This window comes from Echiichthys vipera, assembly GCF_963691815.1.
Source record: "Echiichthys vipera genome assembly, chromosome: 12".
Classification (NCBI taxonomy): Eukaryota; Metazoa; Chordata; class Actinopteri; order Perciformes; family Trachinidae; genus Echiichthys; species Echiichthys vipera.
In genome coordinates, this window is record NC_139837.1 from 28,169,243 (window position 1) to 28,182,697 (window position 13,455).

General features: G+C 40.1%; 1 protein-coding gene across 1 annotated transcript in view; it reads right to left on the reverse strand.

Annotated features, from left to right (window-relative positions):
- LOC310954309 (protein phosphatase 1 regulatory subunit 37) overlaps window positions 1-13,455 on the reverse strand; it is a gene marked incomplete at both ends in the record, with an annotated part of 112,460 nt that overhangs the window by 66,294 nt on the left and 32,711 nt on the right. The window contains 3 exons of the mRNA XM_083923721.1: window positions 1,261-1,380; window positions 1,567-1,667; window positions 8,236-8,281. Of these exons, the coding sequence (XP_083779847.1) occupies window positions 1,261-1,380; window positions 1,567-1,667; window positions 8,236-8,281 (267 nt within the window). The remainder of the gene's footprint in view (window positions 1-1,260; window positions 1,381-1,566; window positions 1,668-8,235; window positions 8,282-13,455) is intronic.

Sequence of the window (13,455 nt, forward strand, 5' to 3'; positions counted from 1 at the left end):
TTAAATACAGGATCATGGATACACAGTGATTTGACTGATTTATTTGAATGTGGAATGTAAAAACACCCACAAGGTTGCTCTGCTGCCTTTCATTATACTCTGCTACACTGATGTATTAATTTTAAAGGTTGAATATGGAGAATGAGCAGAACACCACCCTCTAAGGTCTCAAGATCGTAGTTGCAGCAACATAAAGTAATTCCAGCAGTCGGGTTGCCAGGTTTGTTGCAGAGTGTGTCAGACATCAGCCTGCTCCATGTCAGTGATGAATCATTCAGGCTAACCACTCATTTGGACTAATCAATTTGACAACATTATTAAACGTTGGCCAGTCTACAGCTGGACGTCTTTTTTTGAGTGCTGTGGAATCCATTAGCTAGCTCTCAACTCAAAATGATTCCCTGTTTCTGTAGCAACAACAGACAACCCTGGCAACCAGCAACGCCCAACGCTACTGGCTGCTACAATGGAAACAGAACGGGACAGAAAGTCATTGTCAAACCCGTCAAATATTTTTTTTTAAATATTAAAAAATAAAATATATATTATAAAATATATTTTTTAAATTCAGACTAAATATATTTTTCTTTTATGGAAAAGCAAGACTTTCATTATGTACCCCTCAAAACTACTTACTTACTTATTTTTGTAAATATAGCTTTTAATAAAGATTCTACATATTCAACCTTTAACTCAAAGTCATGCTCAGAGTCTTTACATTGTGTTCCCTCATCCTGTCCCGCTCTCTCTCTCTCTCTCTCTCTCACACACACACACACACACACACACACACACACACACACACATACACATACACATACACATGCACACACACAGACACATCACACACACACACACACACACACACACACACACACACACACACACACACACACACACACACACACACACACACACACACACACACACACACACACACACACACACACACACACACACACACACACACACACACACACACACACACACACACACACACACCAGTCAGTTAGTGGTAACATTGGGACCGATTGTTTCTCACCCCACAGCTAATCAGTTATGCCTGCTAATGCTATCTGGGATGCTGCAGTAATGCTATGTGTGTTTTGATGTGTTCGCAGTGGGAGAACTTCTCACCCTGTTTGCTCTGCCCTGCATCTTCAAACCATGTAATGTGCAACAAACTCATTTTCTAGGACGTACATTATCCCCCAGAGAAAGCCTACAAGAAAAGATTGCTATTCCACTGCGTCAGCCAACCTGCTTTATCAAATGAGTGAGGGCCCTCCAACACAATGTTCCCATACTGCTGTTGTCAGAAATGTCAAGATGGGTTGTAGATTCATAGTACAAAATCATATCCAGCAAGGATGATGCTCCCTGCAAGAGAAAAAATAGTGAAGGAGAAAAAATGAAGAAAGCAAGGTCCCAAATTTGACAGGAATGTTATGAAGTTCTTTTGGAAGGAAAAAAATAGCCTCTAATCTGATACAGGGGAAGGCCTGAATATGAAACTGTATTGGAAGAGTGAAGATGATGAAAATAAGTTTTGCTCATAAAACTCACATTTTCTTCCAGTTGGGCTGCCTGCAGATTGATGAAATCAAAGTGCAGCGATTTCAGAACGACTTCCAGAGCTTCACAGGAGCGGTGGTCTAATCGCTCACCTTGATAGAGGCAAGCAATCAACCGGAAGATAATTGGGAGGCTGTTTGCTAACAGGCAAAATTGCACAGCTCTAAATGTGCTTTATCCTTTTTCTGAAATGAACATTTCAGCAAAAATTGTGACAAAAGAACTTCCTTCATGGACGAAGTTGAACCATGTGTGTGAGTGTATGTTTTCTTTTAATAAAGTTCTGAGACTTAATGAGAAACAGAAAAAAAAGAAATAATGACAGCTCCAGTTAGGTGAACACAAAGCATTTTTCCATGATTGGACTTCCAAGATGTGTCTATTGATTACTGACTGCCTGCAGAAATTGTCATCAAAAAAATATCAAATTTGTGCACAGCAACAGAACTTCCAAAACCTCAAAAATATATATTACAATACACAATTTATTTTCATTTTCCAGAACCCAGAGCACAGGTGAAAGTTATGTTTAGCTTACTGGAGTGTTTCCATTTGATGTCACAATATTATCAACACATTTGATACTATTGGGAAATGTGATACAGTATTATAGATTCAAGAACATTATAGCAGTAGAGGGAATAATAATGGGACAATATCATATATAGAGAGTAATAACACAGGAACATTGGGCTGTTCAGCATGATGTGTATTTTTACTTTCCATACCATACTTTTATTGTGTACTTTCAGTATTACTATTTTGAATGCAGGACTTTTACTTGAAATTTAGGTTTTTTTACTTTGTGGTATTGCTTGTCTCCTAATACTGGATTATTTGATCATACAATCCTATCATATGCCTCAAACTATTTTCTTCCTTGAAGTGTGATGCAGCCCTTCATATCATTCATACAGTGTTTTTTCTTTCATTTTTATTGGTAATTGTTGTACAGTTTTATGTATAACAAATGTAACATAGTAACACTGATGTAACTGTACAGTTTTAACATTGTACATACATTAACATTCAGTAGTTGCAACTTTTTGAAGTTTTTGTTTTCTTTTACAGTCATTTTTGTATTTGGTAACCTTCCCTTTTATTCCTGCTTCACACCCTTTTTTGTAAGCTGACTATGGTCAGATGACTTTGGTTCCGCCTTGCTTCCGTCTTGACTCTGCCTAGCTCCTCTCAACCATCTGGGATCGCTCCATTGCAGTGGGATTTCACAAAAAATGGTCACGCCAATCAGGACCGCCAGGCAGGGTTTTATAGATGTGATGTAGCAGAGAAACGACTGTGTCAACATGGATGCTACTGTTTCATCTGTGTTGTCCAAACTAGCGAATATTTCTTCTTTAAAAGAACACCAGAGAACGGCTCTGAAGGCTTTTGTTGGTGGAAACTATGTTGAGTGGTTGAAGTAGCATGTCAATAAAGATGATGGACAAGTGGTTTATCCAATCATATGCAAGGATTTTTGATAAGGCCCAGCCTCCTGAAATCACTTCCTAGTCGAGCGATCCAAGATGGATGATTGAAGCAAGGAGGAACCAAATTCATCTGGAGAGAGTCAGGTTACCTTTTTTGTACCTTGCACCTAACCCCAAAGCTTCTCCTTTATTTTTATCTTTTATTTTAGCATGTATGTATATTTTATTTGGCTATTTTTGCTTATTTTGCTTTATTTTGCCTATGTATGTGTATGTACGGGACGTAAGGGTATGTCTATTTGTGTATCTATTTGTTTAGTTTGATAAGTGACTTTCTTTGGTTCGGTTGGGCCTGTAAACCAAATAATAACTGACACAATAGGTTAATGAATGAATCAAGTTTTAATAGCATCTTACCATAAATTTTAAAGCATTGGCAGTGGCAGTAAATGCTGCCTGTCAGGTGAATTCCTGTATAGCTCATATAGCCAATGATGTTGCTATGGTCAACAGAAATTAGAATAACCATATGCCAATGTTTGAGCGCCCATGTGGTTACAGTAAAAATATGGCCAAAGTTACATAATATTAATATTAATAATAATAATATTAATAATAACTTTCTTTGTTACTCTGAGATCCTGCTTTACGGAAAACACAAATGTTTTGTGAACTAATTAAACCCTAAGTTTATATTTGTACCATGTATCTTTGGCACAAAAATGCTCCTTGGGATAAATAAAGTTATTATATTTTTACCTTTACTCACCACTGCCACAACGTCAACGTCAAGAGAAGAAGCACCAATGGGCTCCTTCCTTTGGGATTGACTTTGATAATCCACTTGAATGGACTTTACTATGAGAGGAGCTGGTACAGGGGCCAGTAGGTAAGTCTTTAAAATACTCTTAAAATCTCATTCACTAACTACGTTTTTGGTGCTTTGTTTTCTGTGTAGGGACTCTTCTCATGCTGCTGCAGAGGTTTGCTGTTATTTTGAGCAGTATTAGTGGTTAAAAAAGACGTTTTACCGTACTGCCCCTAGCTAATCAGTGTTAGCCACGTCTGACTGTTAGCGACTCTCCTGGATTTCTCCGTTAATAGTTGTTACACCAAAAAAACTGTCTCAATGGCTTATTTGATGTATATATTTGATATTCTTATTTGATGTAGATATCAGATTACTGCTATGTGCCACTCTTCATGCCCCATATCTTTTTAAAGTAATGTTATATTTGATATGCGTTCATGAATGCATTTAAGGAAATACAGTTAATATTTAGACATTTGATTACTCTTGCTGCTCAACCCTGAACAGGAGTCACCACAACCAATGTGTGACTGATCAAACAAATCCATACAACTTTTAAGTCTCTCTCTCTCTCTGTTTCTTCTGAAAGAATTAAATGTTTTGGTTGTGGAATGGAGGACCACCTTATCTGTTCCTGTCCTCAGTGGACTAATAATGCTTCAGCTGCAGCCCCTTGACTAGAGCAGGATCATCAGACTGCTGGTTCAGGTGCTGCAGGACTGGGTAAAGCTGGTCCAGATGAGTCTGGAACAGATGTGTGTGTATGTGTGTGTGTGTGTGTTTAATAATCGTGTTATCAGTCCTGTGGGCTTCTCTGATCTACTCATCTTCTCTGAACCAGCTGATTTCCTGAAAACTAAAGAAGACCCCGGATAAGCGGTTGAAGATGAGATGAGATGAGACACTGGAAATCCCATCACACTTCTTCTTTGGTCTTGAGCAGAGGAATGGACAGAACAAGTTCATTTATAGTTTAAAATGTGACTCTGGCTGGGTACTGACTGACCATTATGAAATCTGCAAGCATGAATTCAGTTTTTATGGGGTGACCTGCTGGCCGTCCTCAGGGCCAGTCTGGCCAGAGGATGTCTGCCTGTGAGCTGCAGGAAGGCGGTTCTCACCTTGCTGCCCAAGAAAAGTTGACCTGCAGCTAATAAAGAACTGGAGGCCTGTGTCATTTCTCTGCTCTGACTACACAAAATAATTTCCCCCTAGGATTATTATCCAGGGTGCCGGCCACACGGCCGAGCAGATGATTGGTTGTCACCAGACCAGTTCTTTGTACCTGGCAGGTTGATGTTGGACAATGTTGTGTTGGTCACAGATCTCTAAGAGGTCTACAAGATTTTTGTTTGATCAGGAGAAAGCCTTTGATCGAGTTGAGCATGAATATATATGGCTCACTTTAAGTGCTTTTGGGGTTAGTCCTGGTCTTATAAAAAATATTAAGGTATTGTATTGTGACATTGATTTGGTTTGTTAAAAATGAATGGTGCTTTGAGCGCTCCTTTCTAGGTCCAAAGGGGTCAGACAGGGCTGTGCACCCTTTGGAATGATACATTCTGCAGCTTTTGAGCTACTGTTACATAAACTGTAGACCCTGTCCCTTTAAAACTGTCTGCTTATGTAGATGATCTGGTGATGTGTTAGTCAGAGACATGGTCTAGTTTGGTCTGATCTCCTCAGCCACGGTCAAGTGGTCCAAAAAAAGCTCTCAGTGTTGGTGGCCCAGGTGGGTGCTGGGTCCTTAAGGACTGGAAAAATGTATTGAGTCCCCACCAGGCCTGATAGCCAAGATCTAGGCTCTTCTTGTGGATTTTTTCTGGGACAAACCCCACTGGGTCCCCCAAAGTGTCCTGTTCCTCCCTAAGGATGAAATCCACCTGAACAGCAGGGGGTGCTTTCCATTTCCAGTTCCTGCAGTGGTTTCTGTGTGGTCCTGAGGATCTATTGTGGAGGCCGCTGGCCTGCATCATCCTGGACCAGTTGGGTGGACTGGGACTAGACAGGTCCCTGTTCCCTATGGTTTAAAGCCAGCTGGATGTCAGAACTCTACCTGGATTCTACTGTGGATTATTTCAAGTGTGGACTGTGTTAACAAATGAAACGCTTGGGTCTCACAGCTCATTATACTGGCTGCTCCAGGAGCCTGTTATCTATGGGACCCGTCTGGATGCAGGCTGTCAGGTTGGGCTGAGTCTAATCAGGCGGTTCTTCACTAAGATGGTGACTCCTGGACATGTAGTTCACTGTGTAGGAGCTAAGATGGACGATGAAGCTCCTCTGGTCTCCTGCCTACAGCTGAGATCCACCTCCTTTGTGTCTCTGGTGCTCAGCAGGTGGAGGGCAGCTCTCTCAGAGAGGGAGTGGACTCTGCTGAATCAGTACTATGATGGACTTATTTTACCTGATGTTAATGATGTGTTCCCTTCTCTGAATATTTCATCAGACCAGGGACTGTAAGGAACCGTTCTTAGCCAGTGCAAATTCTTCCAAGGTTTTGTTCCAAAATATAAATAGTAGATTAATGTATGGTACTTTTGTTAAAGTTTTGTACCAGGACAAATTAAATGGTAAGATTGATACTCCATGAAGAGCTCACCAAGGTCTAGGTGCTGGTGTTGGACCGGAGTAGAGGGCGCTCTACAAACCTCCACTGGTTAAAAGGACTGCTGAGCTCCAGTGGAGGAACTTTAAAGGCACTATGGCTGTGAATGCTTTTGTGTGTCTCATTAATCCTGCTGTCAGTCATGACTGTCTATTCTGTACCAGGCGTTACAAAATTTTTTATGGACTGTTGTCGATCATTGACTTGGATTTCTGTGCTGGAGAATCTTTTCTGTCTGTTTGGGGAAGTATTTTCTAAGCAAATGTTCATTCTGGGGTACAAATACTCTCAGAAAAACAAAGATAAAAGTCAGCTTTTCAATTTTTTTCTGGGAAGAGCCAAGATGGCCATCTACTGTATCTGAGCCGAAGGAACGGAGTGGAGAAAGCTGTTGATGCTGATGCTGTTTTCTTGTTTGTTAAAGTGGGGAAAGCTCGTTTGAAGCTCGATTTTAATCATTATAACGTCATAAAAGATGTGGAAAGGTTTTCCGGTGTCTGCTGCTATAAACACGTCCTCTGCTCTGTGGAACACTACTGACATCATTCAGATTCTGTGGATCTGTGTTTTATTGTTGTTTTATAACAGCCAGTTTTTATAATAAAGTACTGTTTAAAAAATCTCTCTCGCTCTGTCTCTCTCTCTCTCTCTCTCTCTGTCCTGGGTTCATTCTTATCTCCCCGGCAAAGAAGGGGGAAATGATAATTACTATCATAAATATTTCCAAAACGATTTTTTTTCCCTGTGTTTTAACAATAATCACTTAAATGAGCGATGGCAGAGGGCGTGTGGGGTGGAAGGGAGAGCCATCTGAAATCCCATTTTTCTAATCCGCCCTGCGTTGGGGAGATAATAAGGCAGAGACACCCGCAGTCAGATGTCATCAGTGCGTGACGACAGTGACGCCCATCGTGGCACTGCACACAACTTTAACTGCTGCTGTACGCATGTGTGTCTGCTACTGTACTTCCATACTTCTGAGACCTTCAAAGACTTCTTTGGATCCGAGTCGGGGTTTAGGCTTTGAGCTGGGATTATGTTTAATTAAATGTAAGAACTAGATTCAATTTCAGTTTAGGTTAGAGATATGAACTAAGATTAGGTTTAGTTTAATAGCAGGGCTACAAATTAGAGGCAGTTTAGGATTTGGGTTTACCCAGGGTTAGAATTAAAATTAAGGCTACAATCAAATCTACTTTAGGATTAGGATTAAGGTTTGGGTTGAATTGTAAAATAGAGACCAGGATTAGGGTTTACTTTAACGTTAAGGCTAGAATCAAATTTAGTTTAGGATTAGGGTTTGGGTTAAAAAAATGTGTTTGAACTAGGATTGGGTTTAGTTTGATGTAAGGCTACAATCACGTATTGTATATATATATATATATATATATATATATATATATATATATATATATATATATATATATATTCACATATACATATATATAAATAATATATATGTATACATCTACATGTATATACATACGTATATATACATATATATACATACATATATATATATATATATATATATATATATATATATATATATATATATATACTAATTCAGGCCAAAGTTACTGCTAGGGTTGAGATTTATAGATTTAAGGCCAGAATTAGTTTTATGACAGGGGTTAGGAAATCAAATTGTTATGGAAAATGGGATTTTTTGTTTTTTGTTATTAGACTACATATTCTTCTATAAACGTGGATTGAATATGTAAAACAAACAAATTGATTCAATGTATCATGAATGTCAGATAAAGTCCTCAATCATATTTAATAATGATGGGGAGTGTTCAGCTTACCTTTGAGATCCAGACATTTCACACCGCCACCTACACATACACCCTGCTGAGAGAGAGACAGAAAGAGGGGTAGAAGCAGGAGGTGTGAGGGAAAGGCGTTAACGCACACGCACGCACACGCACACCCACACCCACACCCACACCCACACCCACACACACACACACACACACACACACACACACACACACACACACACACACACACACACACACACACACACACACACACACACGCACACACACACACACACACACACACACACACACACACACACACTTGGCAACAGCAGTGCACCATCCACCCTCCCCAGTCTCTTTCCGCACGGCCTCTCCATCCATACCACACTGTACCGGTTTGATCAGGGAGGCTTATTGGACACCAGAGCATGAATTATGAATTTCACACAGTTTACCGCCGTCATTGATGGTGACACGGCGTCCTAATTAACCAGTGGATAATAATTAGAAACAGCTGGTCATCAGTTGATGTGTTCATTTGCCAGAGCCAGTGTTCCACATACATCTAATTTGACTGCATCAATCACCAGAGGTGGCAGATTTGTGCGGATGTTTTTTTTACTGACAAGTACAACAGGTAAAGGGATCAGGGATTGTTTATTACAGATGATGGTAAAATGAGATTCTGTGACATGGGATCATTGTGAGTTAGGCAAATGTATAGAGCTGATGTTGGCCTTTTAAAAAAAATATAAAAGCATGTTTCCCCTCTGACAGAGACCAAAATATTATTTATTTCAATACTTAAAGGCAGAACTGTATCAGAAAGGGACCTGATCATTGATTGGGGCAGGTTAGGGTCAACAGCTGCTACCCTGAACGAAATCCAGCAGAAATTCAAATGAAGACTGATGCCTGATGATCAAATTGGCCCAGAAGAACACAGTTCTGGGACATATGTGGATGTTTTGCAACTGTCATATATACATATATTTTAAAATATTACTTAGTGGAAGCAATTATGAGCCACCCACAACCACCAGGGGGCCTCAAAAGTGAGCAAATTAAAAGGATGAAGTCTGTGGGTTCCTCCGTTGATTGGTATTTTTCACAGGAAGGAAACTGTCCTGAACATATTGTTTAGATTTTTATAGAGTCGGTTTATTTGAATGCTTTTAATTCTAGTAGGTTTGTGTTTTACACATTTATACACTACAATAAACATTTTAAAGTTGTTAAACAATTGTTTTTTAGGGTTAAAACGTAATGTGTTTACTTTGCTTTAAAGGCACTGAGAATCATTTTCTCTATCAGCCTCTTGGTGAGCGGTGGGGTCTAAGATGAACTTCTGTTTGCCTCTTTTGCCAGGCTACTGTCAATCAAGTCTGATCAAACCACACCACCACAGTCAGGAGGAAGCAGGTTAACTGAGTTTGTGATAGTTAAAGGTTGAATATGTAGAATCTTTATTCAAAGCTATATTTAAAAAAAAAATACACCCATGGGGCATTTTGAGGGGTACAGAATCAAAGTGTTGCTTTTCCATTAAAAATATATTAAGTCTGAATTAATATTTTAAAAAAAAAATTGACGGGTTTGACAATGACTTCCTGTCACGTTCCGTTTCCATTGTAGCAGCCAATAGCGTTGGGCGTTGCTGGTTGCCAGGAATCATTTTGAGTTGAGAGCTAGCAAACGGATTCCACTGCACTCACAGAAAGACTTCCAGTTGAAGACTGGCTAACGTTAAATACTGTTTTCAAATGAATTGATTAGTCCAAATGAGTGGTTCCCCTGTTTGATTCATCACTGAAATGGAGGAGGCTGATCTCTGACACACTCGGCAACAAACTTGGCAACCCGACTGCTGGAATTATTTTTTGTTGTTGCAGTTACGATCTTGAGACACTAGATGGTGGTGTTCTGCTCATTCTCCATATTCAACCTTTAATAACAAATGACAAATATTCATATGTAGCCTACACATTAAACTGTTTTGCGTGGTCATTTGAGCTGCCTCTGGCCACCAGCCCCCTCGATGCATAAAGCATTGTGGAATTAGCAAGATAGCTTGCTAACTAGCGGGTGGCTGCTAGTTAGCTAGCTTGTCATTCCACTATGTTTTATGCTACACTGGTTACAGAAAAGGAGCCAAACAAAGTTGTCAGTCAACTGGCGAATGAAGTTGTTCATGTTGACTCTTTAGCGGCTGCTCTCTTTGCCTTGTAACCTTAGCCTGCTGCTCCACTGCTCTTTTGGTTGTCATCACTGTAAGTCGGTTTATATGGAAGTTTACATAGAAGTTAGCCTGTTGCAACAGCAACCATATACATAAAGATAAACAAAAAGGCCACCGCTCCGACCATCGGGATGTCCATACCATTCATTATATTTCTATGGTCCTACAAATTGTAATCACAACACATCTAAAGGCTATTAGCTTTTAATGATAATGTCAGACAGTATTTTAGAGTTTTTGTTGTTTTTTATCAAAAAAAGTAAATGGTTCCCAATTCTGCTCAGGGACCCAAAAGGTGCTGTGTCAGCCCTGTCACCAGCTTCATGTCAGTCAAACCCTGGCTTTCTGACTGCTTTCCCTACTCTGACTTCTCTTGGCTGGCTCACTGAATTGCTGCTTTCTTACTTGCGAGCAGCACCTTGTTTCCCCTCTCCTTGCTAAATATGATTCATTTTTCAAAGGGACACAGCGAGTACAAAAGAACTTGGAAGGCTTTCCCTCGCTCGACTGTCGCGCTGCAGAAAGGAGAGCAAGGCGGGAGACAAAAAGACGGCGGCCATAATGTGCTCCTGTTGAAAGAATTAGACGGATCAATGGGACATAAATTGCACTGTTTATGTATACAAGAGGCTGCTGTGTAATTGGTAGAGGTGGTTGAATTTCCCCCCGTAATCATCTTAACTGAGACACATGCGCGTGCACAAATGTATCTACGTGCACATATAAGAGTGAGAATGTGTGTCTATGTGTGTATGTGCTTTAACATGCAGTGTTTTAATAAATAGAGTAGCTTTTCTTCACTGTGAAATCAGATAGGAAGGGGTGCAGATGGAATTTCACCTCATGATTACATATTTTTTGTTTTATTAATTTGATGCCCAAAATACAACAAATTATGATGATCCGTAGAAATATCTTCTTATTTTTATATCCAATTCTTATTGTATCTGTATACTGCATGGATTCTGTTTTTATCCTTTAATTTCATCCTTTTATTTAGAGGAAGTGATCTTTCAAAAAAAAAATTTTAATTGATCTACAACAATTATACTGAAAACAAGCATCATAAACATTAGAAAGAAATTAACATACATGGTCCCTAGTTTCTTTATGTAATTATTGAGTAATTAAAAAATATAACACATGAGTCTTTTTCATCCAATGTGGAACCTGGAAGCTGCCGTTTTGGTCATGAATCCGACAAATGCATATTTTTCTGGCATATGCCTTTGCATGAGAAATTCAGTTATGTTATTTGGTCCTACAATTATATGGCAAATATTCTAAAATAGTAATAACACTAATAGAGATGTGCATCTCAAGCCTTCAGGTTCCTTTCATCACTTTAGATCATAAAATGTACCTGCGTCCATTACAGCCTGTAAGTAAATAGCAAAAACACAGACCAGAGTCATCATTTTACATTCACTTGTCATAGTTATTGTACTGTGACTGCACAACAAGCAACTCATTCAGAACCAGTTAAGGAATACATACAGTACAGAAATGAGGTGTCATTCATGTATCAGTAATGCAGTTTTTGAGATTCATGCAGATCTTTGTATTTATCCTGATCAAAAGCTGTTCAATAGTCACATGTATCGTCTGTTTTCTGGCTCTGCTTCCAACCCAAAATGCAACAATAAACCTACTTCAGCTCTTTATTTGATTCATCATAAACATGTCATCGGATATTACAATGTGTTTGACACATGAGTGATTTAAATAGGTACTAAATTGGATTCTGTTTCCTCAGGAAAACATTATGCATCAGAGGGCTATTTTATTGGGCTTAATTGTAACGCTTTCGCGGTTTCAGCACCACTCGTGTCTTTTGGAAGAATCTTGTTTTTACAAACTAAAGCTGGTGAGTGTTGCTGGGCACACATCAGCAACATCTTTTCCTTTCTCTGTACAACCGGGGTGGGCGGAGCATTTCAGAACCGCCTCAAGCTGAGCGTGAGGACAAGTAAAAGTAAAAGTTTCCAGCCGGAGTAAAGGCATGTTTTGGGTGTCCAGCTTGCTGCATTCATCACTGACTTTGTACGCATTGCTGTCACCTCAGAATTTTTGTTTTGTCTGTCGCAACAGCAAAAAAAAAAAGTGTCACTGTGTGCTGGCGTCCGGCGAGCAACTGCTTGTGAAACCGCTTTGTTTATGGCATCGAGCCAATGAACGACTCTCAGCAAGAATGTGCAAGCAACTGGCTGGCTACCCATATCACACTCCCAAACGCACACACACACACGCACACACACACAGGGAGAAAGAGACAGAGAGAGAAACACACACGCACACACACACACACACACACACACAGGGAGAAAGAGACAGAGAGAGAAACACACGCATACGCACACACACACACACACACACACACACACACACACACACACACAAAAAAAGGAGAAAGAGACAGAGAAAGAAACACACACACAGCACTCCCTCTGCCTCACAAGAAATACAGTGGCGGCTGTTTTTCATCTTAATGAATTTCTGAACTTGTACGTTCCCTCTCTGCTCGCCGCTGCCTCATGGTGAAAGACGGAAACCGAAGGCGCAGGCTGCCAAATCAATTGATGTGTCAGGAGGGAGGGAGGACAAAATGGAGTGATAAAAAGTAAAGCGTTTCCTCCCTCACACACTCGCTCTCTCTCTCTGTTTCTCTGTCTCTTTCTCACACACACACACACACACACACACACACACACACACACACACACACACACACACACACACACACACACACACACACACACACACACACACACACACACACACACACACACACACACACACACACACACACACACACACACACACACACACACACACACACACACACACACACACACACGCACACGCACACACACACACACACAGATCTGGTTTCCAGCTTGACTTCCACAGAAGTCATCTCTGGTGCATTCACTATATTCTTCACTCTGCCTCTCCAGGTGGCTTTGTATTAAAAACTGTTTGAGTGCACCATTTTTCCTCTTAGTCCGTTTAATTTACTGACA